This window comes from Manis pentadactyla, chromosome 4 (assembly GCF_030020395.1).
Source record: "Manis pentadactyla isolate mManPen7 chromosome 4, mManPen7.hap1, whole genome shotgun sequence".
Taxonomy (NCBI): Eukaryota; Metazoa; Chordata; class Mammalia; order Pholidota; family Manidae; genus Manis; species Manis pentadactyla.
In genome coordinates this window covers 2,929,999-2,957,284 of record NC_080022.1, presented here as the reverse complement: position 1 = coordinate 2,957,284, position 27,286 = coordinate 2,929,999, and the positions used below count along the sequence as shown (strand labels likewise).

At 54.7% G+C, this 27,286-nt stretch overlaps 1 protein-coding gene across 1 annotated transcript in view; it reads right to left on the bottom strand.

The window, feature by feature from the left end:
* The window catches only part of AJAP1 (adherens junctions associated protein 1), a 113,719-nt gene extending 92,707 nt beyond the window's left edge, over positions 1 to 21,012 (bottom strand). The window contains exon 1 of the mRNA XM_036925441.2: positions 20,713 to 21,012. Within this exon, the coding sequence (XP_036781336.2) occupies positions 20,713 to 20,741 (29 nt within the window). The 5' untranslated portion in view covers positions 20,742 to 21,012. The remainder of the gene's footprint in view (positions 1 to 20,712) is intronic.
* Positions 21,013 to 27,286: the final 6,274 nt, after the last annotated feature.

Here is a 27,286-nt window from a genome sequence, read left to right as displayed (position 1 = left end):
ACACACTAATACCAGAGCAGTGTTTGTTTGTCTGACATGACACACAACCGCGGATCCCGTATTCTGTCTGGCGGCCCGACCTGGGGGCAGCGCGGCTCAGAGCGTTGCGTGGAGATTCGGAGCCTGCCCTCGACAGCTGATTCCAATGAAGCCTTGATAGAGCCGCCAACATGAGCCGCGCATGTACAGCATCAGTGGCGAATTCACTCAGTCGTGAACATGAGGCGGAGCCGGGACTCACACCCAAGTCTGCCCAGAGCCTGGAAGCCACTGTGTGATCCCGCCTCCCAGGAGGGCTGCTGCACGCAAAGGAGGCCTCACGGACCCCCAGCCCCAGCCCGCATCCAAAATACAAGTGGCAGGGAGGGAGGGAGAAAACCGGACTACGAAGGGTGGCTTCTCAGCGAAGTTATTTGTGCCAGTCATCTTTCTCCTCATAACAAATGACCACAAACTTGGCCGCTTGAAAACCCCGCCATTCAGCAGCTCACAGTTCTGTGGGCCAGACCTCTGCTCAGGGCCCCACAAGCTCACATCAAGGCACTGCCAGGCTGTGTGTCCCTTCTGGCGGCCCCAGGGGCACATCACAGCCTTGTTTCAAATCTCTCTGCCACCCTCACCCCCCTCACTGTATCTGTCCATAGTTCTTTTTGTCTCTGCATTTTTTATTTTTAAGGGCATGTGTGGTCACAGAAGACCCACCTGGATAATCCAGGATAATCTTCCTATTTTAAGGTTAACTGATTAGTGACCTTAACTACCTCTGCAAAGTCCCCTTGCACGTCAGGTGACATTTTCAGGGCATGCCATCACACCACAGTCACAGCCCTGGAGCTACGGGTAGGGACCTGCCTAGGGTTCGTGACCCCCTACGTCACCCGTGAGACCGGGATACAGCGGCGCAGCAGACGTGGCCTCTCCCTAAAATGACTCTGGGGAGCTGGGAACACCTCAACTCTGGGCTCTGGTTCCAGCAAAGGGCTGCTTTGGGGGAGCTAAGGTCAGCCACTCTACTCCCAGACCCCAGGGTTAGAGGTTTATCAGCATTTGAGGTACAATGCAGGGTCCCACACAGAAACCTACTATATCCCAGTGTCACGTGGGCAAAGCTCGTGCAAAAACAGTCTTCCTTCACTGTAGTGATGAGACAAAACAGACTGCCTGTGGCCCTTCGAGGCTCCTGGCCGACTGCCTGCTGCATTTTTGTTTGTTGTGTGCTTGGAGCTTGCATCACAGGGATTTGGGGTCCTGTAAGCTCAGTGGCATTTGGCAGCCCCGCCTGCTCCTACTCTCAGCACAGCTGTGCACGTGCCCCACCCCCACCCCCACCCCCATGTAATCTGCACTGGGGACGTGCCTGCCACTGAGTTTCCACATACACGTCATAACATGATTCACAGGCAGCTTGGAGTCTTGAACCAACTGTGTGGACAGGAGCCAGGGCGGGGGCGCAGGTTCTGGGAGGGGATGAATGGTGCTCCCGGGAGTGCCCTCCTTGGGAGCCTCTGCGCCAGCCGGGGCACCTGGCTCAGGTGAGCGCTCGGCACTGGGTCCCGGCTTAGACTGGTACAACGAAAGCAGGCCCTTTCCTGCAGAACGCCGTGTTCCCATTCATGACATGTTCTAGTTCCACAGGGATTCAGTTTTGTTCAGTCTCTGGATTTAGAAAAGCAGGAAAAATAATATGCCAATATCCTTTAGATCGGAAGCACAGCTAACAAGGTTTCAATGTCACTGTGCCAACATCCTTTGATGAACGGTGACACGCCGGGGCACAGAATCGGCAGGGGCTTTTGGAGGACACCAGAACCAGGATGAGCCCATCGCCCACACCTCCTGGGTTGTGCCCAGGAAAGTAGGAACCATCCTGTGACCCAGCACCTGGGAAGTGGGAAGACCCAGGTGCCAGTGCTCTGGGTGGTTATGAGCATTAGGCAAGATGTCCTCCTCACAGGTAGCTGGTACTGTTGCTATAAAGACTGCCATCATAATGTCCATATTGTCATCACACTATATTTTGGGCCTCAGGTTCTTCCATAAAATGAGTGAAATCACCCACCGCTACTCATCGCTGTGCTGCGCGGTGGAAACTGCACGGGAGTGTGATGCAGCAAGTGTCACTCACAGCACCATCTCCACAGGCAAGCAGGGCTGCAGACGGCTCTGTGTGTGTCCTCACAGGAGCTGTGTGCCAGGACATCGCTTAGAAGGCGTCTTCAAACACCAAAATCCCTGATACCGACCGGTTTGCTGTCTCTTGCTTCTGTCCCTCCTCCGAAAGGGACAGAGCAGAGGAACACGCCTGAAAACCCAGTGAGTTCCTGTAACCAGAATCCATAAAAGGATGAGGCTGGGCCGGTGAGACCTCCTCACCCCTGCTCAGCCCCCCGGGTGCTGGAGCAGAGGGGTGGCAGTTTCCCGGGAGCCATCTGCTGCGGTGCCAGCAAGATACTGTTCTCAACGAGCCGGGGTGTCACTGGAAAGCTCCAAGTTCATGGCACATGGCCGGGTCACAGAGGACCCACATTCCTGCAGAGTACAGGCTGGTGTCTCACTAAAAGGATAAATGTCGGCTTAGGTATTTTTAACAGACCACATGGCTCAGCTCCGAGGTCCAGGGAGAGGGGAAGGCAAAAGACACAGAGAATAAGATTCATCCAGGGGCAACTGCTTTAATCCACTCCCCAAACGGCTCATAATCCCTCTTTAGTGTGGAGCTTACAAAAAGTGCTGCCTCTCGCTCAAGCCTCCTCCCTGGGGATGTGTGAGGAGTAAAGACGAGCAGCTGCTCTGTGCCCGGTGCGCCAGTACTGGGCCCACGGACAGAGTGCGGCCGTCTGCTCTGTGACAGGACGGGGTGGGGGCCTGGCTGGCTCTGTCACGGCGCAGCCACGGTGCCCACCAGGCTCTGGGCTGTGCTTTTCAAGCACATCCTTCCAGCCGTGTGTGGGGTGACATCCCCTTCCTCCAGTAAGGAGACCAAGGCTCAGAGGGACCACGGGAACCACCCAAGACCACACCAGCCATTCAGCTGGTGCCAGCCCAGGCAGCTGTGCCTAAAGCCCATGTCTGAGATGTGCTGGCACCTGGGTGTGCACCCCAAAGAATGAGAAAGGGCCTGAAACAGACACCGGCAGCCCTGTTCACAGCAGTGCTACTCACAACAGCCAAAAGGTGAAACCCCCCAAGTGCCCATCACCAACGGGTGGAAAACAATGTGATCCATCCACACGGTGGAATAGTACACAGCCATGAGAAGGAACGAAGCAAGTGCCACAACACGGATGAACTTCCAAAACTGTCCTGAGTGGAAGCCAGACACAAAGGGTCTCATACCACATGATTCCAACTCCTGAACTATCCAGAGTAAGCAAACCCATGGAGACAAGAAGTGGACTGGTGGTGCCAGGGGCCGGGGAAGGAACGGGGAGCAGCAGCTAATGAAAACCAGGCTACCTATAGGAAGACCAGGAGAGCTTGGAACTAGCTAGTGGGGATGGTTGCACAATACTGTGTACATACTAACTGCCACTGAAGGGTCATGTTAAAGTGGTTCATTTTATGTTACATGAAGTTCACCTCAATAAAAAACAAAAGCAAAAATGAAGTGTTGGCCTAGTCAGGGTCCCTCCTGTGAAATTCAAATATGTCCTGTGGCCTTGACATAACTGTACCTGCTCATGACTCAGTAGGATTCTGGAATTCCTACACAAGAGGTGGTCTAGGAATGATGCGAGGGTCTGTGGGAGATTACGGATGGGTCGGTAATGAAGGTAGGAAGCCCACCCTTTGCATCATCTCTCAGAGCTGCCCCGCACTTCAGTCTCTCACTGAAAATAAGCGAGGGGTGACAAAAGGCAAGCAGGGCCCAGCAAGAGAGCCAGTGCAGGGGCTGCCCCACGGACCTCGGCCCTGGACACGCCTGTCCCCCGGGTCGGGGGTTCTCGTCCAGGACCCACAAACATGCACAGTAAGAGAAGGATGCTCACACGCTGTCCCTGGGCATCCCCTGCCCAAGGCTGGGCTGAGGGTGATGCTGCTTAGGACTCTGCTCCAGCGCCTCCTGGAGACCGTGGGTGTCACCCTGCTGACTTTGCATGACCTTAGAAAAACTGCTTAATCCTGCTCTGCCTCGGTTTACCCGTCTATGAAATAAGGCTGATGATATTTCCTGACTTTGAAGGACTATTGAGAGACTGTGTTAATTAAAGTTTTTGAACTGACTGGCAGCTGATGGATGAAAAGAGCAAAATTATTAATTGGGAGATTTTCAAATCCACAGCTGCCTTCAATCCACTCCCCCAACAACATACACACAGGTACATACAAACCACACATACACATACATGCCTAAACATGTACACACACCAGACAACACAACACACTCCACATGTGCACACACACCTACACACCTATACACACACACACACCCCTACATAAACACACACACAGACACATATATACACATACATGTATCCCACACATACACACCCACACCTGTCCTGCTCCTAAGCCCTTAGGAGAGGGCTTTGAGCTTTCCTGCCACATGGTTTGGACCCACACGTGGACAAGGGAAGCAGCCCCCCCACCCCTGCGGATGATGTTCCCTGGGGAGGAAGCAAGTCCCCCAAAGTCTTCCCATCCCTACTTGAAATGTCCGCAGGGACTCGGTGTGTGAGCTGTGGGGGCCTCCTCCCCAAATGCAAATGAGCCTCGCATCCCCAGCGGGGGCGGGTGGGTTTCTCTAAGGGAGAGTGAGGGTTCCGGCTGGCGCTGGAGGGGTGGGGGGCAGTCTCTGAAGGCGGAGATGCAGAAAGAGGGACAGAAAGGCACAGTGATCACGTCGAGGTGTGTGCTGTCCCCGCGTGGTCCTGAGCCCCTGATTCCCCAAGTGCATTTCTTCGGGACACAGACCAGAGGGTCCCGGGCTGGCTGCCTGCAGCCACAGCTCCTCGCCCTCCCAATCCCCTCCCCGGCTGGGGTCTCCGCCAGCCTCCGCCCCAGGGCCCTCAGCCTCCATTTTCTGATACAGTCCATAGGCCTGCGCACAACCCTGACGGCCAGCCAGGACAGGAGGCTCAGCCCCAGGTGGGGCGCGGTCTCCAGGTCTGCGGGCTCCCCGCACTCCCAGGCCCCACCTCTTCCTACCCGGGTCTGCCTTCCCCTTCCCACAGGAAGCCACGCAGGTGCAGGCTGAGTGGGCATGCCGCTCTGGACCTTCCCCTGCTCCCCACCTGCTGACCCAGGCCAGGGTCCTGGGCTCCACGCTCAAGACCCCACTCCCGCCCGGCTGGCCTTTCCAGGCAACCCTCGGCTGCCCCCCGCCACAGCCTCTGCAGTACCCAGACCCAGGAGACGACACGAATGCACCTGCTCACCTCCCCCTCCTGCCTACCGGAGGGTGGAGACGGGGCCCCTCAGGGTCTTCCGCAGGTCGTTCAGCTGCTCGGGCCTCCGCGGATCCTGCCTGTTGAGCGCACCGTCCGCCCTCCCTAAGTGCTGGATGGGCAGCAGCCGCCCTGATCCCTCTGCCTGGATGCACCTCCCTTCCTGGGCCCTCCTGGCTGCCTTCTACTCATCCGTCCAGGTGGGGGACCGGGAGCCACTTCTCCCGGGAAGCCTTCCCGGCTGCTCCAGGCAGAGCTACCTGCTTCTTCCTCTTGGGCCCTGCAGTTCCATTTGCACCTCAGCTCCCTCTCCTCTAAAAAGCTCCTGCAGGGCCAGGAAGGGGCCCTCGTGCTTCCATGCCCAGCACACACCTGCATGCAGCAGGCGCTGCATCTCCCTCTGCTGACGATGGCACCAGGGGGGCCTCTTCCTCACCCAGCAAGGCCCAGATCCAGCCTGGGCTACAGTCCTGGAGCCCCAGACCCCAGGGGACGGCCTGGGTGGCCGGTGCTCCAAAACCCCAGCCCTGACACCACCCCCCGCACCCCGCCGTGACCCCTGCCTGAGAACCTGGGAAACGCAGCAGCTGAGTGGGACTGGGGCTCAGGTTTCCCGAGCATCAGCAAGAGAATCAGATTCGCCTGGAAAGTGCTGAAGGAAGGACCCTGCAGCCGTGAATGCTCAGGAGCCCCAGGGCAGGAACGGGCAACAGATGAGCCGGGTGCCAGGGCTTAATCAAGAGCCTGCAAACGCCCCCTGCCAACCTGCCAGGTATGATGCCACAGCATCCGGGGACCCGGGTGCCTAATGGGGCCATTCCGTCAACATTTTCTGGGTTTTAAAATGCGGTGTCATAAAAATAAACATGCTTACTCTTGTCTTGCATAATTGGCTCCCCAAAGAACCCTTGTGTTCCGAAAGCCACCATGTCCCTCGGCAGGAAGTATAGCTCTTCTCAGCATCTGGGCACGGTCCTGAATTTTCTCTTTACAAAAAAGAGGGGGTGGGAGGAATGAGGGAACATGGACGGCGAGGTGGGGGTCTCTCCCTTCTCTGACAATGTTCTCCTTGCTAAGAGCTAGAACGTGGTCTTCAGCTGGTCCGGAGGCTGAGGCTTCTGGCCCTCGGCTGGCCTCATAGCTCTGGGAGGTTTACTGCGATTTGCAAGATACGATGCCCCTGCCTGGTAACCGATTCTGTTTTAGAAAAGTCAGTTGTTAAAAATCTCAACTGCATGCCAATGGAGTCTATCAGCCATCCCCAGCTCATTTCTTCACCCTCGCCTAAGATGGCTTTTTGCAGCGATGTGGGGACTGACTCCACAGTGGCACATTTGGTTCCATCGCAGGCACGCAGGCTGGGAGAGTGGGCACTGGACTCTTGTCAAAGGTGAGCTGCATTATGTATATGCTCGAGTGGAAGCACATGGGAGCCAAACAGGGCATCACCCAAAGGTCCCCCGGAGGGAACCTGGTCTGTGTCCAAAGTGGCCAGCTTCCTCCGGGGCCATCCTTGACCTGTATGAGGACATGTCCCTGACCCGTCCCCAGCAGGAGGACATCGTGCAGGACTCCCCATCAGTTATCTGGGGAATGCTGGGGAAGAGCTGACCACTGCGGCTACCAGCTGGTCCCCAGGGAGGCCTGATTCTTGGAGCACTGGCCCCCAGCCACACGGACAGGCTTCTGCTGTGACAGGTGCTCAAGGGCTACCATCCTTCCTAACAGGCTCCAAACACCTGAAGGTGTTTCCACCCTTCCTCCATCTCTGTATCCTGGGCACCCATGTGGTCCCACGCTGAGCTAAGCAGGAGGGAGCTAGCCTGGAAAGCTGGGCCCAAACCCCACACTTGGCTGCCTGTCTGGGCCTGGTGTAGTCCTTAAATACATCCAATGCCCAGGTGTGTCTTTGAGACCAGTAAGAACAGGATATAATGGCTCCAGGGTCTGTCAGCTGCCTGGGTCTGAGTCCTATCTCTGCCATTTACTTGCTATGTGACGTTGGGAAAATCATGCAACCTCTCTGTGCCTCCTCTGGAAAAAGGAGATAATTAAATGCCTACATCACAGCAATGCTGTGAGGATTTCAGACGCAGTGCTTGGCGCGATGCCTGGTACATGGCAGCAACCAGCAAGGCACACCAACACATATGCACCTCTGTGAAGGTGTCCAGCCCATGAGGACTGGCAAGCCTGCGGGCCATCCTGCCACGGGAAGGGCAGTGCTGTGGCCCTCAGGTGACCACTGGGCTCCAGGACTGAAATCGCCTCACTGACCCCAGGCTTGGGGAGCCCCTGCTCCCCACACCAGCTGATATGCTGGCGTCTGAGAGCACAGACCGTCCAGGGCAGGGGGACCATCACGCTCACTAGACGCACAGGAACGAGCAGGAAGGGCGCACAGCCTGCAGTGCGGGCTCGGGGATAACCGGTGGGCGTTGCCTCCTCGCACGGTGCTAAGTCCTCGCTTCGTTTTTCCCTTTTAGGAAATCAGGTTCTTCTCTGGGCTGCCCCTGAAACTGCCCCCGCCCTGGAGCACATGTGCCAGGCAGAGGGACCCACCTCCCCGCGCGGACGGCGAGCCGCAATCCCAAGAGGTGCCCCTGTGTTCTGCCCTGCCTGCAGACCCAGCACCATCTCTGGGACCTACAGGGGCACCCGACGACCCTTTGCCCCAAGGTCCTGCAGGCGGAAGGACATCCCCCTTCCCTAAGCCAGCCCCACTGCCCCCCTGGAGGGAAGCACACCCCCGATGAGCGTGGCTGCCTCCCACGTGCCCGGGGCCACGTCACCCACACACAGGGCATGCAGCTCAGATGCCCGGGGGCTCTCGGCGGGACCACCTGGCCGTCCTCACCAGCCCAGGCCACGCGCTGCCTTCCTCTAGCCCTGGACATCTGCCCGGGTGCGGTACCACTGTCCCAGGGCAGCATGGAAACCTTCACACACGCCCTTCTCTCCAAGTCACAGCGCCACAGCGAAACACGGTGACTCTCAATAAATGTTTATTGGATGAAAAACGAATAAACAAGGGCTTACGTGTAGTCAGCTCTTCCGTCACAGCAAAGGGAAGGAGCAAATCCAAACCCACCAACCGCCTGCGTGGGGGCATCTCTGACCCTCCAACACATTTATGTCTGTGGGTCGAAAGTAGGTATGGTGGCAACAGAAAGAAGACAATGCTCACAGCAGTGTAATGTGTGTGCGCTGCTATGCAGACAAGCTACATGCCCATCGACAGGTGAATGGACGGACCAACCGTGGTGTGTCCAAAAATGGAAGGCTCAGAAATAAAACAGGGAGGGAGAACCGTGGCAAAACACAGACAAACTCAAGAACCTGTGTCACGGGAAAAAGACGGTATGTTGTACATATTGTATGATCCCATTTACAAGAAATGCCCAGAACAGGCAGATCTAGAGACAGAAATCAGATCACTGGTTGCTTAAGGCAGGGAAGGGCACTCAGCACGGGGCACCCTGACGAAAGGAGGTGGAAACGTTCTCCAATGACTGTAGTGATGGGTGCACCCATGGTTAATGCCCCTAAAAATTGCTCAACCGTACACTTTAGATGGGGGAATGCTGGGGTACCTAACTTACACCTCAATAAATAAATAGATGCACACACGGTGGACAATCCTTTCCACCCAGACTTCTGAATTATGCTAAGCCCACTTTTCCCCGCATGGCCATTCATTCATTTCCACAGTTCAGTTTCACAGTAGCGCTCAATGGCCTCCTTAGATTTGCTGACATATTTATTTTTAATAATTAAATAGACTGAATAGCAGTATCTGTGTCACAGACATGTTTTTATCCCTTTGTGACATCTCATTAATTCTTTGCTGCAACAAGATCTCTCATTTAGACTCTAAAGCTTTTTACCTTAACCTGGAGGTGCCAGAGAACTTTGGTTTCAGAGTCGGCGGATACAAGGACTGGGTCCTTCAAGCACCGGCCTGACGTCAGCAACTGGGGCCTCCAGGGTTTTTTCCCTCAGTTGTTTTGTTTTTGCCAAAGGGGCAATAAGTAATTTAATCAAGGCCATGAAAAGCAGGTTTTATATAGAACATGGTCACCATAGGGGACAGTGGGAAGAGCATGAATAGACCTCAAAGTCCAAGAAATGTGGGTTCAAATCTCAGCTCTCCTACTGGCTGGCTGTGTGACCTTGGGCAAATTACTCAACCCCTCTGAGCTTCAGTTTCCTCTTTTGTAAATGACAACAAGACAGCAACAAGAACTATCTTGCATGGTCGTCATGAGATCCTGACAGACCAACTCATCAACAGACCCTGAGGATGGACTGAGGGTGCAGAGCGGTTGGGTCACTGCGTACAAAGCTTGCATTCTGGAAAGGTCTAGAACTCCTATATTCCAGCACTTCTGGTTGTACAGAAAAAGATGGAAAAAGAGAAGTATGGGGTCTAGTTCATGGGATCTTAGGAACTCACAGCCAAATTAAACATGAAGCTGCCTACTGCATTATGCACACCTTCATTCAACAAGCATTTACAGAGGCACATGTCTGTGCACGTGCATGCACACACACACACACACACACACGTTCTCTTATCCTAAAGACCAGATCGAAAACAGCCAAGTCACAAACCAACATTCTGCCCTCACAAATGTGAGGCTCATGACTTTCTGATCTAGAAACAAGAAACCAACTGTTTTGTGTTTGACTTGAAGTCCTCAGAGTCAGTCTTGAGCCCCGCTATGTGCCAGCACAGGAAAGTGGGGCTGTCCCCAGAAAGGCTGCTCTATTTTCGGAGCTGACCTGATTTATGTAAGGATCTGGACAGCTCTTCTTATCCAGTAATTATGCACCAGGTCATCTATTACTGTCATTGATGATGGATCTCACAACATTAGCAGCCCGCACGTTCATCTGCTGCTGTATTTAGCATTTTAAAAAATGTGGAAGAATCACATCAGAGCAAATTTTGTAAAGTAATTTTTTTATCCCTTTCTCTGTGACTGCCATCAAATCCAAACATATGATGTCTAAAGAGGTTATACACACACACACAAACCCCAAAGACAATCAGGGCTCATCTTTGACAGATAAGTAGAGAACTTTTCTCATTAAACTTTTTTATTTTAAGTTCACTGTAGATTCACAAGCACTGTAAGACATAATACAGGGAGATCCTGTGTACCCCCACCCTGCTTGCCCCGTGGTAACATTTACAAAACTACAGTACCTTGATAAAGCAGGACACTGACAGTGATACAAGCAAGATAGGAAGTATCCCCACCACCACAAGGATCTCTCATGCTGCCTGTTAGAGCCACATTCTCTTCCCTTCTGCCCCCACCCTTTCTCTAACCCCTGGGAACTACTACTCATTTCTATAATTTTATCATGTCAAGAATGCTACGGAATCATCATGTCTTATGTAACCTTTGAGACTGGCTTTTTTCACCTAGTGTCATTTTCTGGAGTTTCGTGCACGTTGCTGGGTATATTGATATACTCTTTCACTTTTATGGCTGGGTACTACTCCAGGGTGTAAATGCACCACAGGGTGTGAATGCACCACAGTGTGCTTAGCTGTTGGCCCACCAAAGGGCACCTGAGTGGGCCCCAATTGTAGACTGCTACAAATAAAGCTACTATAGACATTCACGTACAGGTTTTCATGTGAACGTAACTCTTCATTTCTCTGGCAAAATGCCCAAGGGTAAAATGCTCAACTGTATGGCAGTTGCATGTCAATTTCATAAGAAACTGCCAAACTGCTTCTGGAGCGGCTGCACCACTTACCTTCCCACCGGCCATGACTGAGGGACCCAGTTTCTCCATATCCTCGTCAGCATTTGGTGTTGTCAACATACTTAATTTTAGCCATTGTGACAGATGGATAGTGATGTCTCAATGTGGTTTTAATTTGCATTTCTCTAATGGCTAATGATGTTCAACATCTTTCCCTGTGCTATTTTGCCATCTAAATATCCTTTTTGGTGAAATGTCCCGTCATGGCTTTTATGCGCTTCTGATCGGATTGTTTGGTTTTTTTACTGTTGAGTTTTGAGAGGTCTCATGCAATTTGGGTACTAGTCCTTTGACAGACAGGTGGTTTGCAAATATCCCCCCCACGCCTGTACACCTTGCCTTTTCATCTTAAAAGCCTTTCACAGAGTGAATTTTAAAAATTTGATGAGGTCCAGTTGATCACCTTTTCCTTGTATGGATTGTGCTTTCGGTGTCAAGTCTAAGAACCTCTTTGCCTTAGCCCCACATCTCAAAGATTTTTCTCCTTATCTTTTCTTAAGTTTTGCACTTTATATGTAATTTTATGAACCATTTTGAGTTAATTTTGTATGAAGTGTGAGATGAGGTTGAGGTTCTTTTGGGGGAACGGCTATGAATGTCCCATTGTTTCAGTACAATTTGTTGGGAAGGCTTTCTTTACTGAATTTGCACCTCTCTCAAAGATCAGCCAGGCAGATATTTGTGGGAGTCCATGTCAGTGTTCTCTGCTCAGTTTTACCGACCTATTCACCACCCATTGGTACTACACAGTCTTAATTATGGTAGTTATATGGGAAGTCTCATGATCAGATACACTGATTCCTCCCACTTTCGTTTTCTTTTTCAGAACTGCTTTAAATATTCTAGTTCCTTTTTACCTTTACATATGAATTTTAGAATAATTGTATCTATACTGCAAATATCTGGGATTTTGATAAGAATTGTGCTGAACCTCTATATCAATTTGAGAAGCAGTGACATCCTTGCTTGAGTGTTCCTGTCCATGAACATGGTATATCTTCCCATTTATTTAGACCTTCTTTGTTTTTGTCCATCGGTGTTGTGTAGTTATCAGCATTAACGTGTTTTGTTAGATGTACATTGAAATATGTCATTGAAGGGGGACTATAAATGGTACATTTTTACTTTCAGTGTCCATATGTTCACTGGTAATAGAAATACAATTCATTGTTTTACAGTTGTCTTGCATCCTGCAACCTTTCTGAACTCACTTATTGGATCTGGGAGTGTTTCACAGATTATGTGAGCTTGTCTATGTAGATAATCATATCATCTGCAAATAGGGACAGTTTATTCCTTTCTGTGTGTCTTTTGTTTCCTTTTCTTCATGTATCCCACTGGCTACAACTTCCAGCACTGCACCGAGTAAGAGTGGTGAGTGTGGACATGCTTGATGCGTTCCTGATCTCAGGGGAAAAGCTTCCAGTTTCTCAACATTAAGAATGAAGTTAGTTGTAGCCTTGTAGATAGTCTTGATCAAGCTGAGAAAATGCCCCTCTATTCCTGTTTTTCTGAGAGTTCCTATTGTGGACAGGTGTGAAATTTATCAAATGCATATGATCATGATTTTTCCTCTTCAGCCTTTTCACAATACATTGGATTGATTAATTTTCAGATATTAATTTTCAGATATAAACCCTACTTGGTCATCTATTTGCTTCTTTTTACATATTCCTGAATTTTATTTGCCAATATCGTGTTAAGCACTTGTGTTGGTTACTTTCACAAGCAATGTCGGCCTAGTCTTCCCTCTTTTGTGCTGTCTTTGTTTGGTTTTGATATCAGCATAGTATCAGCTTCATAAAATGAAGCAACCATCTTTAACAGCACTTTCTTGATGCCAGACATTCTCCACCAAGTTTTTCCCTTCTTCCAACCTAACCATTCTTTTTTTAAGGACCAGGGACTCTACGAAACAGCATGAAAACGCCCCCACAGGGCCCTGCGACACTGTGGCCCATCCATCAGTGCTGAACTCCTGAGATCCCACTCCTGGAGCCTCTTCCTCACCGTTCCCTGTCTGGAATCTTCAGCACACCTCATGGAATCTGTATGTCAGTTGGAGGAGGTTGCTCCAGTGACCTGGCCGAAAGAGGACACTTGGTCTACCTTTCAGTTGCCCCCAAGTGCCAGAAGTTTGAATTTAGTGGTCTTCCAAGGAATCGGTGCCCTGCTTAACTAGGTCAGTGCATTCGAAATAATTTAGATGAGATCAGAATGTGAGCTATCTCAGAGCTCAGAGTTTTAACATTTAACTGAGAGCTCCCAAATTGTGGAGTTGTCCCACAGTCCAAATTCCTGATTTTGGTATTCAAGGAGGGGTGGCCACAAATGACCACGCAGGGCACCTCAGCAATGTGTATTCACGTCGCAGGTCACACTCCCTGCCTGGAGGCCATGCCTGGCACTGAGGCCCTGCACTTAGCAGCTGCCACATCAGGGTTTCCTGAGGGGCCCAGGGTGGGCTTGTCAGTGCAAGGCCACACCCCTGTCAAATGCCCACAAGAGCCTTCCTGCACCTGTGTAGCACTGGTAAGCAGCCCAGTGGCCCACCTGGAACCACCTACCTCTCTGCACATTTGTCACCAGCCAGGTTCTTATGTCATGTGTTCCACACTTTCTTATTCATACTTTCAATCTTGTGAACACAGCAAGTTTCCTTCTGCAGGAGAAGCTTTGTTTTAAAAAGTGGTCTCTTCACCTGGAGGTGGAGCTCCTGATAATACATGTTTGTTTTTTGGCTTCCAAACTCCCCAGAACACACCATGCACACAGCCACTCACACTCCCACACACACTCTCCCCAAGATACACACACACACACACACGTATGGCACTTGCACACATGCACACACTCACCCCTATTTTTGGAACAACATTCCTAAAGGTTTTCAGTGAACCCAGGCCTTAGCAATTCACCACCAATCCTTCTTCCATGAGGCCCAGGTGGCGAGGACTCTCAGCATTGGTGACAGGTGCTGGGTGCAGTGGGGAGGATGAAGGCTCCACCCTCAGACCAGGTGCTGTGAATGTGAACCTCCCGAGCTTAGGGGGGGCTGCCAGTATGTCTGTCACCCAAGGTGTGTTTCTTTGGGAGCTCCTTGGTTCCAGCCAGGTGCTGGCTCTGGGACAGGCAGTGGGGAGCCCTGGAAACACCCCTCTAGGAAGTCAGCTCTCCCTTCTGGAAGGTGACTCTGTTTCTGTTACTCTTTCACCTGCTGGTCTTACCTTTCTGTCAACTGACCCCCTCTGTTACAGGTGAGCAGGCTCTTTCATCCCCTCCACAGCTCCCCAAAAGTGGCTTCATTACAGTCCAATGTGGGAAGGGCCCCAGCAGGTTAAGAATGACCGGCCTCCATGGCCACATGGTACCCTGCAGTCAGCGGCCACTGCCCCCACGCCAGCTCACTGTTCTGCGTCCAGCACTGGCCCTGGGCAAGCACAGAACAGGCACTTGGCAAATGTCTGCAGCTGAGTCAGGGCTGCTGGCCAGGTGGCCCTCCTTAGAGCTCACACTGACACTGCCAGAGCCGGACACTGCTCAGGGAGGGGAGGCTCTAAAACGCTTACTTTTCTCACTTGTGAGTTTCCATAGAAAAATGCCCAGTGTGGCAGCCATTAGCCCCAGGAGGCTGTCGCATACCCACAGATGTGGAGAGTCCAAAGTGACACACTGTAAAAATAAACTACACTCCCAATTTCAAAGACTTAGGACAGGGGTAAGAACGAAGTAGTCATCGAGTCTACTTTATATTGATTGCACATTGAAAAGATACTTTCATTATCACTATTATTTTTGTATACATTGGGTTAAATTAAATATATCATGAAAGCTTATTTCATTTTGTTGGGTTCTTCTTTCCTCTTTTAACGTGGCTACTGGGAATTTTCAAAATACAAATGTGGCCTGTATTATATTTCAATAGGGCAGTGTGGTCTCCCCTGGGATAAGACTATTTTTATGCTCAAACAAAGGCCCCTCCATTATTAGACTGCAGAGTTGTTGAGAGCAGAAACCCACTCACTTGTGGGTCTGCATGTCCAGGTGTCCTCCCAGCACTTAAGAGCTGAGGAATGAATTAAGAACAAAATGAATAAAAGCTGAGATGAGGGCACTTTCTCTGTGTTATGCAGATATTTTAAGTGCCAGACTTGTGCCTCCTGCCTTCATGTTCTCTTCCTATATACTCCCTGACAGTTAAAAATGGGATGTTCTCACTCCTACTGAACTGGTAATGACTGAAAGAGCTCAGTGGGGTAGTTTTCCTTGAACATGTCTGCATTCCAATTATGACAAAACTCACACCAAAGGAATGAATTTCTAATGGTGGAATTGTGAGCACCAGTAAGTTGGGTTGAAGCAGTGATGTTTCTATGAAGGGCAGAACAGGGCCTAAACCTAAGGCCAGCCCTGCTGAGAATTGCTTTCCTGGGTCTCAGTGTGAAGTTAGGAACAAGTAATCAAAAAGGGAAGCCTTGATAAAGCAAGGTCACTGTGCCAGGCAAACACACTCATTCATGCACAGACATCTCCTGCGCATCTACTGTGCACCAGACACTCTTCCTGGGTGATGGAGAACAAGCAGAGGCCCCACCCTCATGAGGCCACGAGCCAGAGCAGAGGCTCCTCTCCAGTGCAAAACCGGGAGTCTGCCCACGGGACGCTGAGTTTCCGGAAGGACACACCCCCTTAGTCTCCACTGCCAGCTACAAGGTCCTGGCTGCCTTTCCAGAAGCCCCTGAGGTCACACGCGGGCCTGAGCGCTGACTCACCAGGGAGGGAGGTGGCAAAGCCTTAGCAGCCACAGGGCCCAGGCAAGTCCCCACACAGGGCTGGGAATGGCGGCAGAACAAGAGAGGCAGCAGGCCTTGCCATGCCAGCCCTCCTTGGCCGACCACCCGGGAGAAAGTGCACCAAATGGCAGAAGTCCCAGTGAGTGGACAGAGCAAGCACAGTGAAGGGCCAGCTGGGATGGCTGAGCCACAGATGGACCCAGCATGGCTGCCACCAACCTTTCCATGGGTAGGAGGAGATGAAGAAATAAAGGGACACCCTTTTGCAGAGGGTGCACTTGGGATAGGAATGCAAATACCGAGCCTGATGCCCTCTCCCCTGGGCCCCCTCGTCCAGTGGAGGACCTTGCTCTTTGCCAAGTGACTCCCGCCATGCTGCCCTGAACCCCTGCTGATCTGGTTCTTTTCTGGTCACATTAAAGATAGTTACAAACAATGAAGACCCCCCCCAGACAAACAGTGGGCTCCTGGCCCTTTCCAAAGAGAGAAGAGGAGCCCAGCCCAGCTCACTAAGCCCCTTCCCTGCACCTGCTGGGTGCCCCAAAGAACTCAACCTGTCCAGAGGCTGGCAGCAGCAATTAAGCAGCGGCCCCACACTCCCCCACCCAGCAGCAGGGGAGCGGGTCCCACACCCTCTTCCGGACGGAGCTTCAGGGACCTGGCCTTGAAGAGGTATTCGACTACTCCTGGTTGATTGCCGGGGTACAGAGCACTGCCCCCTGAGAGGGCAGGAGCAGGTGGCCAGACATGGATGGCTGGGGCAGGGAGCCAGGGCCCCGGAACTCTGACACAGGCACACTGCAGTCTCCGACTTCCTACTAACCGGGAATTAATCGGAGTTACGTAACTGCCACTCCCCACTCGGCGCCTCATGACTCGCCGGCTCCTCTGAATTCCTGGAAGGGGGTCTTAGAGAGAGAGTCAGTCAGCTGCACAGTTTGTCTGCTCCAGGCCCAGGATGCCGGGCTCCTGCCTCCCCTTCGTGTCTGATGGGCATTGGGCAGAAGAAACCCTCTCGAGCCAGACTTCAAACATGAAAATCTAGATCAAGGATATATTTGGCTTTCCAAGCTAATCTTTACATCAATTTGGTCTCTACTGACTTGTAGCCCTTTGAAGAAAACTTGGCAACTAGGCATGTGGAAAGCAGATGACTCTTACGTAACCCCAGACAGGAGCCCCTGGGCTCTGGGAGGCTCTGCAATGGCTGGTGGGTCACGGTTTGGTGTTTACCCACTTTATCATGATCTACGGTATGGCTTTTGTCTGCATGCTCCGGGCACCCTGTGGTTTCCCCACAGAGAGCCGGCCCACTTCTGCTAAACATCTTGACCGTGCCCAGGTCAGTAACGATGAGGCCAGGATGGGGAGCCACTTTTCCCACCACTGTCCAAGTAACCCCAGCTAGGAGGATGCAGGATGCAGTGGGGAACAAGCTATTCCCTCTCCAGGGACCCGGAGACAGCCTCCTCCAGGAAGCGTGCAGCTGCCTCAGCTGGTGAGCGGAGTTGCGGGGCTCACTATTTACCACCCTCTTTGGTGCGCAGAAGAAAAGGAAGCAGGTGATCAAAATAAATCAACAGACGGCACAGACTGGGAGGAGCCTGCCACCTCTCCTTTGCTGGGACAGTGATCCCCTGGAGGGGGGTGCAGGTGAGGCAAGGGGGGCGCAGCAGGTGGTGGAAAGATTTGAGCTGTCTCCTAAAATGGTTAGTTATTTCCGCATTACTGTCCCTTATGAGCATTACAGCTGCTGACACTCGATGGATTCCGGTTGCAATCAATTTGGTGGCAGCAGCTGGAAATGGGCACCAGCCAGGATTCGACAGGACGGCAATGTTGTCTGTGGACGGAGCACCCAATTCCATTCCCTGCAGCCTTTCTGCACAGCCCCAGCTGCCGGAGGACTTTATAGGCGGGAGGTGACAGCCAACCCATTGGGTTCATGCAGTAGGGCCCAAATGTGGTACAGAGCTCACAGCAAGGGCTTGGGGAACCATGAAGTGCCCCACAAAAGAAGAGAGCCAAGCTTCCTTTCTACACACCCCACCCCACCACACATGCACAGCCCAGAGCCTCCTGAACCGCTGGTGGGGAAAGAAACAGAGCAACCCCACAGGACATGCCTGGGGAGAAGCCGTGGTGCGACCAGACACTGCACTGGGAGGACCTCCAGCAAGTGCCCTGCCTGTGCCCACAGAGCTAAAGCCTCTGGCGCCACTCACCAGCCTCCCCCCAAACTCCAAACCCCTGGTGCGTGCTGAGTAAGCACCCCCTTCCAGGCTGCTCCCCAAGCTCACTTACGCGTGAGCCCCAGTGCAGCCTGTCAAGCCATTGGGCCACCTCCAAGAGAGTCCTCTATTCACGCTGATGGAAGGGATCTCTGGAGCTCGGACACAACTACCACCCAAAAAGCCTGAGAACAGCTCGACGAGACTCTATCTGTTCCCCCTCCTAAGAAGACGCTCCACACACAGCTCCATTCAAACACAGAAGCAAAAACCAAGTGCAGACTGTCTTTGAAGCCAGAGCCCTGCACCCCTCACTCAGGTCACATCAGCGCCGCCTTCTGTCACCTGGGCTGCAGGGTCACTGTCCGCCTGAAGCCTGGCAGCAGGATGTCCAGGGCTCGCCTGGGGCGCCAGGAGGTGGCTTGTAAGCAAAGGCGACCAGCTGTGTTCAAGGGAAAGGCACACGCCAGGCCTCCAGCAGGGGCTCCTGGCTTTCAGTCGCCTCCTCTCCTGGCGTGATGTAAAAGCCCCCCCGACTTCCCCCGGCACAGCCCCTGCTCCCGGCCAGGGGACGTCTCTAACAGACATGACACAGCTCTCTCCTGTCACCCTCCCAAAAAGGTGACAACTCGTCTTAGAGGCACACATACAGGAAATCTCTTGTGCTAACACCGAAGGGGAAAAACAAAAGGTCAAACTTCAAAATCACCAACAGAACTATTTTCTAAAGCAAAATCCCAAGTGTATCTCGCTTGGGCGTGCTTCAGAGGAACTGCCATAGTGAATTTTGAACCAACAGAGAGGTTTCGTGCCTTGATATTTACTCTCCTCTTCTCTTATCAAAATGTACTAATCTTTCACTCTAACAACTTACTAATGAAAAAAAGGATGTCGGTTCAAATAACCTGCCGGCAGACAGTCAGTAATCAAGCACCAGACAGACAGCAGCCCAGGACGCCTCTGGTTGCTTGAGGGGAGCCCAGGCCAGGGCTGGACGCCTTTAATCTTTCCCAAGGCCCTGGAAGTCTGGCTGAGCCCCGGGAGGCAGGCAGCAGGACATCTGGATGGGGTCACCCAGACAGAGCTGCCCTCGCCCGGTGTCGTCCGCGTCCCGGAACAGCCAAGCCTAAACCTTATCTAGTCCAAGCACACAGGATCGATTCAGGCCCGGCCAATACCCAGCAGGATCCCAACATGTTTAACCTTTTCAAGCCCACGCAGGCAAACAGGACCGGGCCACCAGGAAAACCGAATCCGCTTTCCAGAAAAAAGGCCGATAATAACATTTGACAATTTTCACTAGATGTTTTTAGTCTTTACCCCCGCGCTGGGGAATCATGGTCTTGTAAATCAAGGAGAGCTAGAACACGCTTGGCCTGCTCCGTCCTCCGATTTCTCAAAATCAGGACACGCACGTAAGTCTCCCTTTGGCCCACTCCCCCGAGCTCTGCTGGGGCGGCGGTGGGGGCGGCCCAGGCGGCAGGCTCCGGCGACTACTGGCCCCCTTCCTCTCCAACGTGGGAGCGCAGTGCATCCCAGTGGACAAACTCGAGAACCGCACGCTGGCTTCCTCCGCCTCCGCCTGTGTCCTGACTGCTCTTGCTTGCAACCCGGGACCCAAACACGCCAGCTCCGCGGAGCCCCCTGGCAGCAGCGTGGCGCTCCGAGACAGCTGCCCCACTAAGGGGACAAGTGCGCACAGCTGGGACCCAGGCCGCCCGAGGCAGGCGTTGAAAGCCCGAGCGCCGCGGCAGGCGGGCAAAGTTTGCCGAAAAGGGTCTTCCTGGGCACCCCCACGGCGGGCTCCGGGCTCGGACCCCGGTTCCAGCTGGCCCTGGAGTCCCGGACACAGGCAAGCCCCGGGGCGCTCCCGCGGGTGTTTGCGTGGGTGGGGAGGGGGCGCCCGGGATCCCCCAGAGCCCCCGCCCCTGCTGCCCGCCAGCTGTGCGCGCCCGCCGAGCCCGGAGGTCACCGGCAAACAGCTGGACTGACAGCTGGGAGCCCGGGAGGCCCCCGCTCAGCCTCGGGGCCCCGAAGAAGGGAAGGGCCAGCGGCGTGGCTGTTGGGTTCTGGTTCCCTCCAACGGCGCCTGCCAAGCTCTCTCCGGGAGCCGGCGGCCGGGCGCCGGGGTCTAGCTTTCCCCGGCAGCCCCGGCCCCCGCCCCAGGTCCACAGCCTGCCGGCCCCAGGGAGGAGGCGCGCCGGGGCGGCGGGCCAGGACACTGCGCTGCTGGCGCCGCGAGCCTCGGACGCGCCCCGCCACCCCGCTGCTAGGGAGCTGGGGCGCCCCTGCCCGGACCCGGGCGCGGGGAGCCGAGGGAGCCGGCCGCTCCCTGCGGGGCCGCGGGGCTCCGAGCTCGGACTGGCGCCCGACCCGCTCTGGGCAGCCGTTGGCCGCTCGCGCGAAGCAGCGGGAGGGTCCCTTTCTTTGCAACACTGAGGAAAGCGCAGCTTCGCCCAGCCCGGCGCCCACGTACCGCGCACCCACGCGCACCCCGCCGCCGGCCGGGCCGCTCACCTGAGTCCTAAAAGCTGTTGAATCCACATGGTCACGTTTCAGGGAGCGGAGCCTCAGACCTTGCTCGCCCCGGCCATCTGCGCGGCGCCCGCGCCCCCTCGCTTCCGTCCCGCGGCGCCGGTCTCGGGCTCTCGGTCCGCCGCCGGCCGCGGGGCGCAGAGCGAGTCAGAGCGCGGCCGCGCGGGGTTCCATGCCGGCCGGCGCGGCGCCGCCGCTGGGGAGCATGGCTCAGGCGGGGCGGCCCGCGGGGGCGCACATCCCCGGGCCGGGGCGCGGGGCTCGCGGCCCCCTCCGGGGGGACCCAGCGAAGACAGCGGCGAGGCGGGGCCGCCCGCGGCCAGCCCGGAAGGGGCGCGCTCCGGCGCGGCGGCCGCGCTGCGAGGGTCGGAGGGTCCGCGGCTCGGCCCTCCCAGGCAGCGAGCAGGAAGGCCGGACGCCGCCGCCGCGTTCGGTGCGTGTCTCACGGCGCGGCTCTCGCCTCCAGTCCGAGCCCCGCGCCGAGGGGCGGCGCGGTCCGGGGGTGCGGACGGCGGCGACGCGGGCGCACGCAGGTCTCCTTCGTGCGCCACGGGGTCAAGGGGCTGCGGCGGGGTCTGCGGCGCCGGCTGGCGCCGCTCAAGTTGGCCGGGGGCTCCGTCTGAGCGCTAGCTCTGCAGACGGCCGCGGCGCCGGGGACTGGCAGGGCGCGGGCGCGGGAGGCGCGCGGGGCGAGGGGGCCGTGGGGACGCGCGGGGAGGGCGCCGCGCCTAGGAGGAGCGCGGGGATCCCGGGGCCCGCCGCCCGCGCCCACCGCGCCCGCCGCAGAACAGCCAGGGCCGCTCGGCCGCCTCCCTACGCGCGTCTGCCTCTCGGCGCGCTCGCCCCCGCCTCCCCGAGCGGGTCCCAACTCCGCCCGCCCGGCCCCGCTCACGTCACCGCCTTCCCCGCCCCTCGAACTGGAGCCCGAACCCCCGGCCCGGCCCGGCTGCCGCTCGCCGCCCCGCCTCGCCCGGGGCCGCCTCGCGGCGCGGCGCGGCGCCCGGCCCCGGTGCCCCGGCAGGAGGCGCCCCGGGCCGCCCCTCCCCATCCCGGCCTCGTACCGGTCCCCACCTTGGGAAAGGCTCGAGTGAGGCCGCGGGCTCCGATTGGACCGCCGGGCGCCGCCGGATGGTGTTGCCACGGTAACCGGCTGGCTTGCGGAGCAGTTTGAGGTTCCGACCCGGTTACGGGTGCGCCCAGTGGACCCGGAGACTGAATTTGGGCAGGGGGCGTTCCCGAGGGAGCCCCCGGGAGCGTGGGGCCGGGGCTGCGCGGAAAGTTTCCTCCCGCGGAGCCGCAGGCGAGCAGCCGCCGTCACGGATCCCTCCCTTCCCGCGGCCGGACCCCCGCCTCCCGCCCTGGCGAGGAGGCCTCCGAGTTCCTCCTGGTCAGAGCTCAGCACCTCCCGCCCAGCCCGGCCCGATCCTGAATGCCGACGGTCCAGCGGGGCCGAGCTGCGGCTGCTGCAGGGCCAGGCCCTCCCTCCCAGCGGCCCGGAGCCCGGGACCCGGCCAGCCAGCCTCTGGCACCGTATTCAGCGCGCCCCTTCCCCACGCAGGACTTCCCCTGTGCCTGCCCACTGAGGCTCTGTTTGCCAGACAGCGACTGGAGGGGGAAAGGCAGTTGGTGAGAGACCGGTTTCACTGAGATAAGTGACAGTAAATCTCTCCACCCAAGGCCAGTCCTGGGGACTTCTGGAGAAAACACCAGCAAAGCCCTGCTCCACGGGGCCTCAGCCGTCAGGAGGCCTAGTGCAGCCCTTTAGTGGCAAAAGTGGATGCGGGGGTCTAGGGAGGCGAAGGGAGAGGCGAACACGGGGTCTGGATCCATGCAGGTTCCTTCCCGGCTAAGCTCTGGGATCGCCCCAGCAGGGTGGGAGCAGCTCGGAGACCCTTCCCCCCACCCAACCCCCCATTTCCTGGAAGTCAAGTGGGAGGGGGCAACTGGTGCATGGGCGGAGCCAGGCCCGAGGGACTGGGGTCCCTGGAAGGCCCCCGATCCCTGTGGCTCCGGGTCTTTGAGAGCCATAAGACTGGACTCTGCTCTGGGAGAAGGCCAGGCCACCTGCCTGCTCAGGAAGATCCCAGAGAGGAACAAGAGGCAGGCAGGGTACTGGGTTAACAACCCACAACTTGACCTGGGCAAAGCAGCCACCGCTGTTGCTCACTGTGGGCCCCTGGAGGTGCTAGGTACCCTCTCTGGTCCTCAGTTTCCATGGCTGTAAAATGGGTTTCCTGTTTCCTTCCACGCAAAGAACTTTGTGGGGACTGATTGGATGGCCTCACAGTGTCACTCTTATGGTCCAAAGAAGCACCAGCCTGAATCGTCACTTTGCCTGTCTGGCCGCTCACGGGTGGACCTCCTCCAGCGCAAACCCTGAGGGGTTTGCAGGAGCAGGTCGCACCGAGGGAGGCAGGGAGATCCTGAAACAGCAGGCTGGGCCGTGGAGAGCTGCCAGAGCAGGGGACGCCCGCACTGCTGCCACCTAGCGGGATGAAGTGGGGGTGACACACCAGGGAGGCCCTTCCAGGAGGCAGATTATCCCTGCAGGAAGGCACAGGGCCAGTTTCCGGCGGGGCAGCGGGTCTTGAGACCCCTTCAGCAGCCTTGTGCAAACCTATGTCAGAACATAGGACCTTGTCTCAGAACGTTTTTAAGTGCATACACTAAAATGCACAGGACTGTTAGGAAACCAATTACATTGAAACACATCAAATATTAAAGCAAATTTTGACATAGCAATATATGTTCTCTATTATTACATCAAGTAATTAATTGGCAGATCCAAAGTACACCACAATTTGGAGGTCAAGGTACGTAACAATAATATCTTGAGATGTCCGCAGTCGTGGTAATGTGACAGGAAAATGTCTAGCTTCTGTTTGAGGGTCACAGGTACCATCAAACCATTGCCTACATTTATAATGGAAGGAATGCGGATTTCAGTTGGAGTTTGCAAAAATAAGGATGTAATTTTTCTCCGTCCAAGTGTAAAGACCGTTTGAACTCTATCCACATACCCCAGGGGGTCCTCAGACGTCAGGTATGAACCCCCTGGGCTAAGAAGAGTAGGTAGGGGTGCTTTCTGAGAACAACTTGGGATAAGCTGCGGAAGTAGCAGGGAAGTCAGAGTCCTTGAACTCGGCAGATGCTCCCCAAGAGAGCAGGCCTTTCAAATCTGTAGGGGGGGAGCGGTGGCAGGGGAGGTGTGTGAGGGGGAACAGGCTGCTCTCCACCGCCACCCAGGCTGGAAAGCATGACTTAGGATCCAGACACACACCTTTTTCTCTTGGGCATTGATAATTCCAGTCCAACTCCCTTGAAAGAGAGCACCCACCTGCTATTTTGTTTGTTTTTATTTTTCTCCTAATGAAAACATTGTCATTTTCCACATACTGTAAGATAATAAAACCCTGACTTCTATCTCACCATGAATGGGACAGGTTTCCCTGTAATTTGACTGCATCTCACATTTCTGACTGTTTCTTCCTCTCAGGAATTGGGAGGGTGGGAGTATGTTATCCCCCACTGACACACACACTGTCACACACACACACACACAGACATACACACACCTGGGCCCCCATGCGCACACTCCTGCCAGCTTCAGCAAGTGCAAAAAGGGAAGTTCTCAGATGCACCTGCTGTGGAAAGATGTCCTGGTCCCCTAGCCACTTCTGGCACATTGCCCCCTGCCCAGGAGGACCCCGACACCCTGGACTGCCTGGGTGCACAGGGGCCTCTCAGAGCCCATTGCCTTGACCCTCCACTATTTTCCCAGCAGAATAGTTGGCCTAGCCTGCAGGAGGCCCTCTTTGAAGCTCTCTTAGGCCATTTACCTAATGGCCTTCACAGACTAGACTATTTTTAAAATCCATCCAAAGCCAAATTGAGCTGCCATTGTTCATTTTTCTCCCAAGGAGGTAAATGTGTCTTAAGCATGACATTTGATTAAATAGCAAAGTTTATGATTTTAAATAGAAGGGGAAATACTGATTAAAATTATGATGTTTCTTTAAAGCATTCACCCCTCTTTCTTCACCCCTACCAGCTGTGCTGACCTAATAAAACTTACCTGGGGTGGGGAAGGAACTCCAAGCCATGTTTCCTTCTCAGCAAGGTTAATGGCCCAGCCTCTGGAATCCCTCCCTTGGCATCCAAGCTGCTCAAGCTGCAGGCTCCAGCTGGGTGAGCGGCGTGAGGGGTGAGGCTGCCAGGTCAGAGGCTGGAGAGAGAAGCTGAGACACGGCCGCCTGGCAGAATGACTCACAAGACAGTCATCCTGCAGCTCAGGGCCAGCAAGAGAAAATGCCAGGTCTCCGCTGCCTGTTCAAATATACTTGTATATGAGAAAGGGGGAAGAGGGGATCCTTGCTCCAAGCAAGGGGGGTCTCTTCCCGTGGGTGGAAAGGAGGCTGTCTAAGAAGCTGATCTGGCCTGGGATGGAGAAAAATCCTCATTTCAAGGCTTTAAGGAATTCTCTGTGATGACAGGTTTGTCCCTTCAGTTTATACGGCAAGCATGACTACTAGAAAGAGGATTAATTTGCATTGCAAAACAGAGTGACCATTGGAACACACTGTGGCACTGTGGGGTCTGGAGGTTTGGGAAGAGGAGAGGGTCCCAGGACAGGCAGACGCATGCAGGGAAGCCAGTCAGGGACTGGGGGTCCCCAGGAGGGGTTGCAGTACACAGATGAATTCTTACATTTCCTAGTAAGCAGAGCTGAGACCAAGGCCCGAGGCTGTTGTCTGATGCGGTGGTCCCGCCCCGAGAGCAGCTGTGTCAGGAATGATGGAGGGGTGGTCTGTGCTGTGGAGCAGGCTCGGGGCCAGGGCGGGAAGGGAAGCTGGACTTCACGAAGTTCTCAGGATGCGGCGGATTTGGTTATTAAAGTAAGAGTGGTAGGTGGGGGGACACGATAGAGTCGGACCTCTATGTGAGGGGCCCAGGCGGTGAACTCAGACCCCTGCTGGTAGAAGGTGAGAGCAGGTGTGGATCCTGTGGACTGAGCCCTGAGCATGTGCAGAAAGAACCAGCACGCGAGGCCCCTGGGGAAGCACCCCACGTGGGGCAAGTGCGCAGGGCCGGCAGTCAGAACTGGGTTACTGCTGGCTGGGCGGGAGACCCCTGGCTCCAGGTAGCAAAGGCAAAGCTGGTCACCCATGCACCCATGATGTGTTATCCAAATGGATTCATAAGCGACATTCGTCGGCTCAGACTAGATTATATTGTATCAACAGACAAGCCCCAGAGCTCAGGGGCCGAACCCAACAAAAGTCGATCCTTGCTCAGGTGCATGACCTCCGAGAGTTTCCATCAGCCCTGCTGCACGTGGTCTTCATTCTGGGACCCAAGCTGAAGGAGCTGCTCCTACCTGGACATCCCCAGTCACATAGCCCAGAGCAAGGAGTCCTGGCAGAACCTCACCGTGGCCTCCAAGGCTGGGAAGGGCATCACCACTTCTGTGCACATTTACTGGCCAAAGCAAGTGACGTGGCCAGGCTGACAGTGGTGGGCTGAGGAAGCATGAACCTCATGCAGGGAGGGACAGTTGACCCTTTGGACAACCACACAATATTCTACACTTACTGGTAGGTATCAACAATTCGAGAAGATAATTTATATCTCATTTTCACCAGGCCCCTAAACTTGATAGTACCAGAATTTGTTCCAAAAAAGGAAGTATGTTGTTTTCTGGCAAGCATGTTGAGCTTGCATACCTTTTTCTACCTCTGAAACTCTAATGAATCCTTGAATCTCAGGGCTGGGAGGACTGCACACTAGACCTCACCACCTGCCCAGGAGTCGGGCACCTGACTGATGCGGGAGAACCAAAGGCAGACACGGGTCAACTACGACTGGGTGATGGGGGTACTGGGTCAGCCCCAACAGTAACAATGGTCAGATAATAGTCTTTGGGGTTATGCTTCTATCTAGAGGGGAGAGCTGTGATTAATCAACAAAAATCATCACCATCACCATCGCCACCATCATCTAAGAGTTTTGTCAGCACTCAGAATTTATTGAGAGACCCATTTTTAACACACGGAAAAGTAACTGACCCTTCTATGTCCCCCTTTCTCAGCCAGTAATCATTGGACCCCATCTTCCCCCAAACAACACCTCAGGTGGCCTCTTAACTGCTCACAGCCAATCTAGGGGGTAATGGAGCAGAAAAACCACTTCCACTAATAATGCTTTGTCTGAGCTATTATCCTCAGGCTTGAAGAGGCTTCCAGAACATGCCAAGGAGGGAGGAAGACATGTCACTTATTGAGTGCCCCAGTGCCAAGCAAGTACCCAGCTGGTTTCCCGCAGTGTGGCCTGAAATTCACCCCAGTCTATAAACATCAGTCACCATGATGGATTTTACATTTCTGATCTCACTTAACCTCCATAACAACCCAAAGAGGTTGGTAATATGAACCTACCTGGACCTCATATCTAAAATATCTAACACTGTGCGGCTTGGGCACTGGGACGGAAGATGGCTACAGCCACAGAGCCAAGTGAAGGCTCTAGGCAAGGAAGTGAAAATCTGGGGTCATTTGGG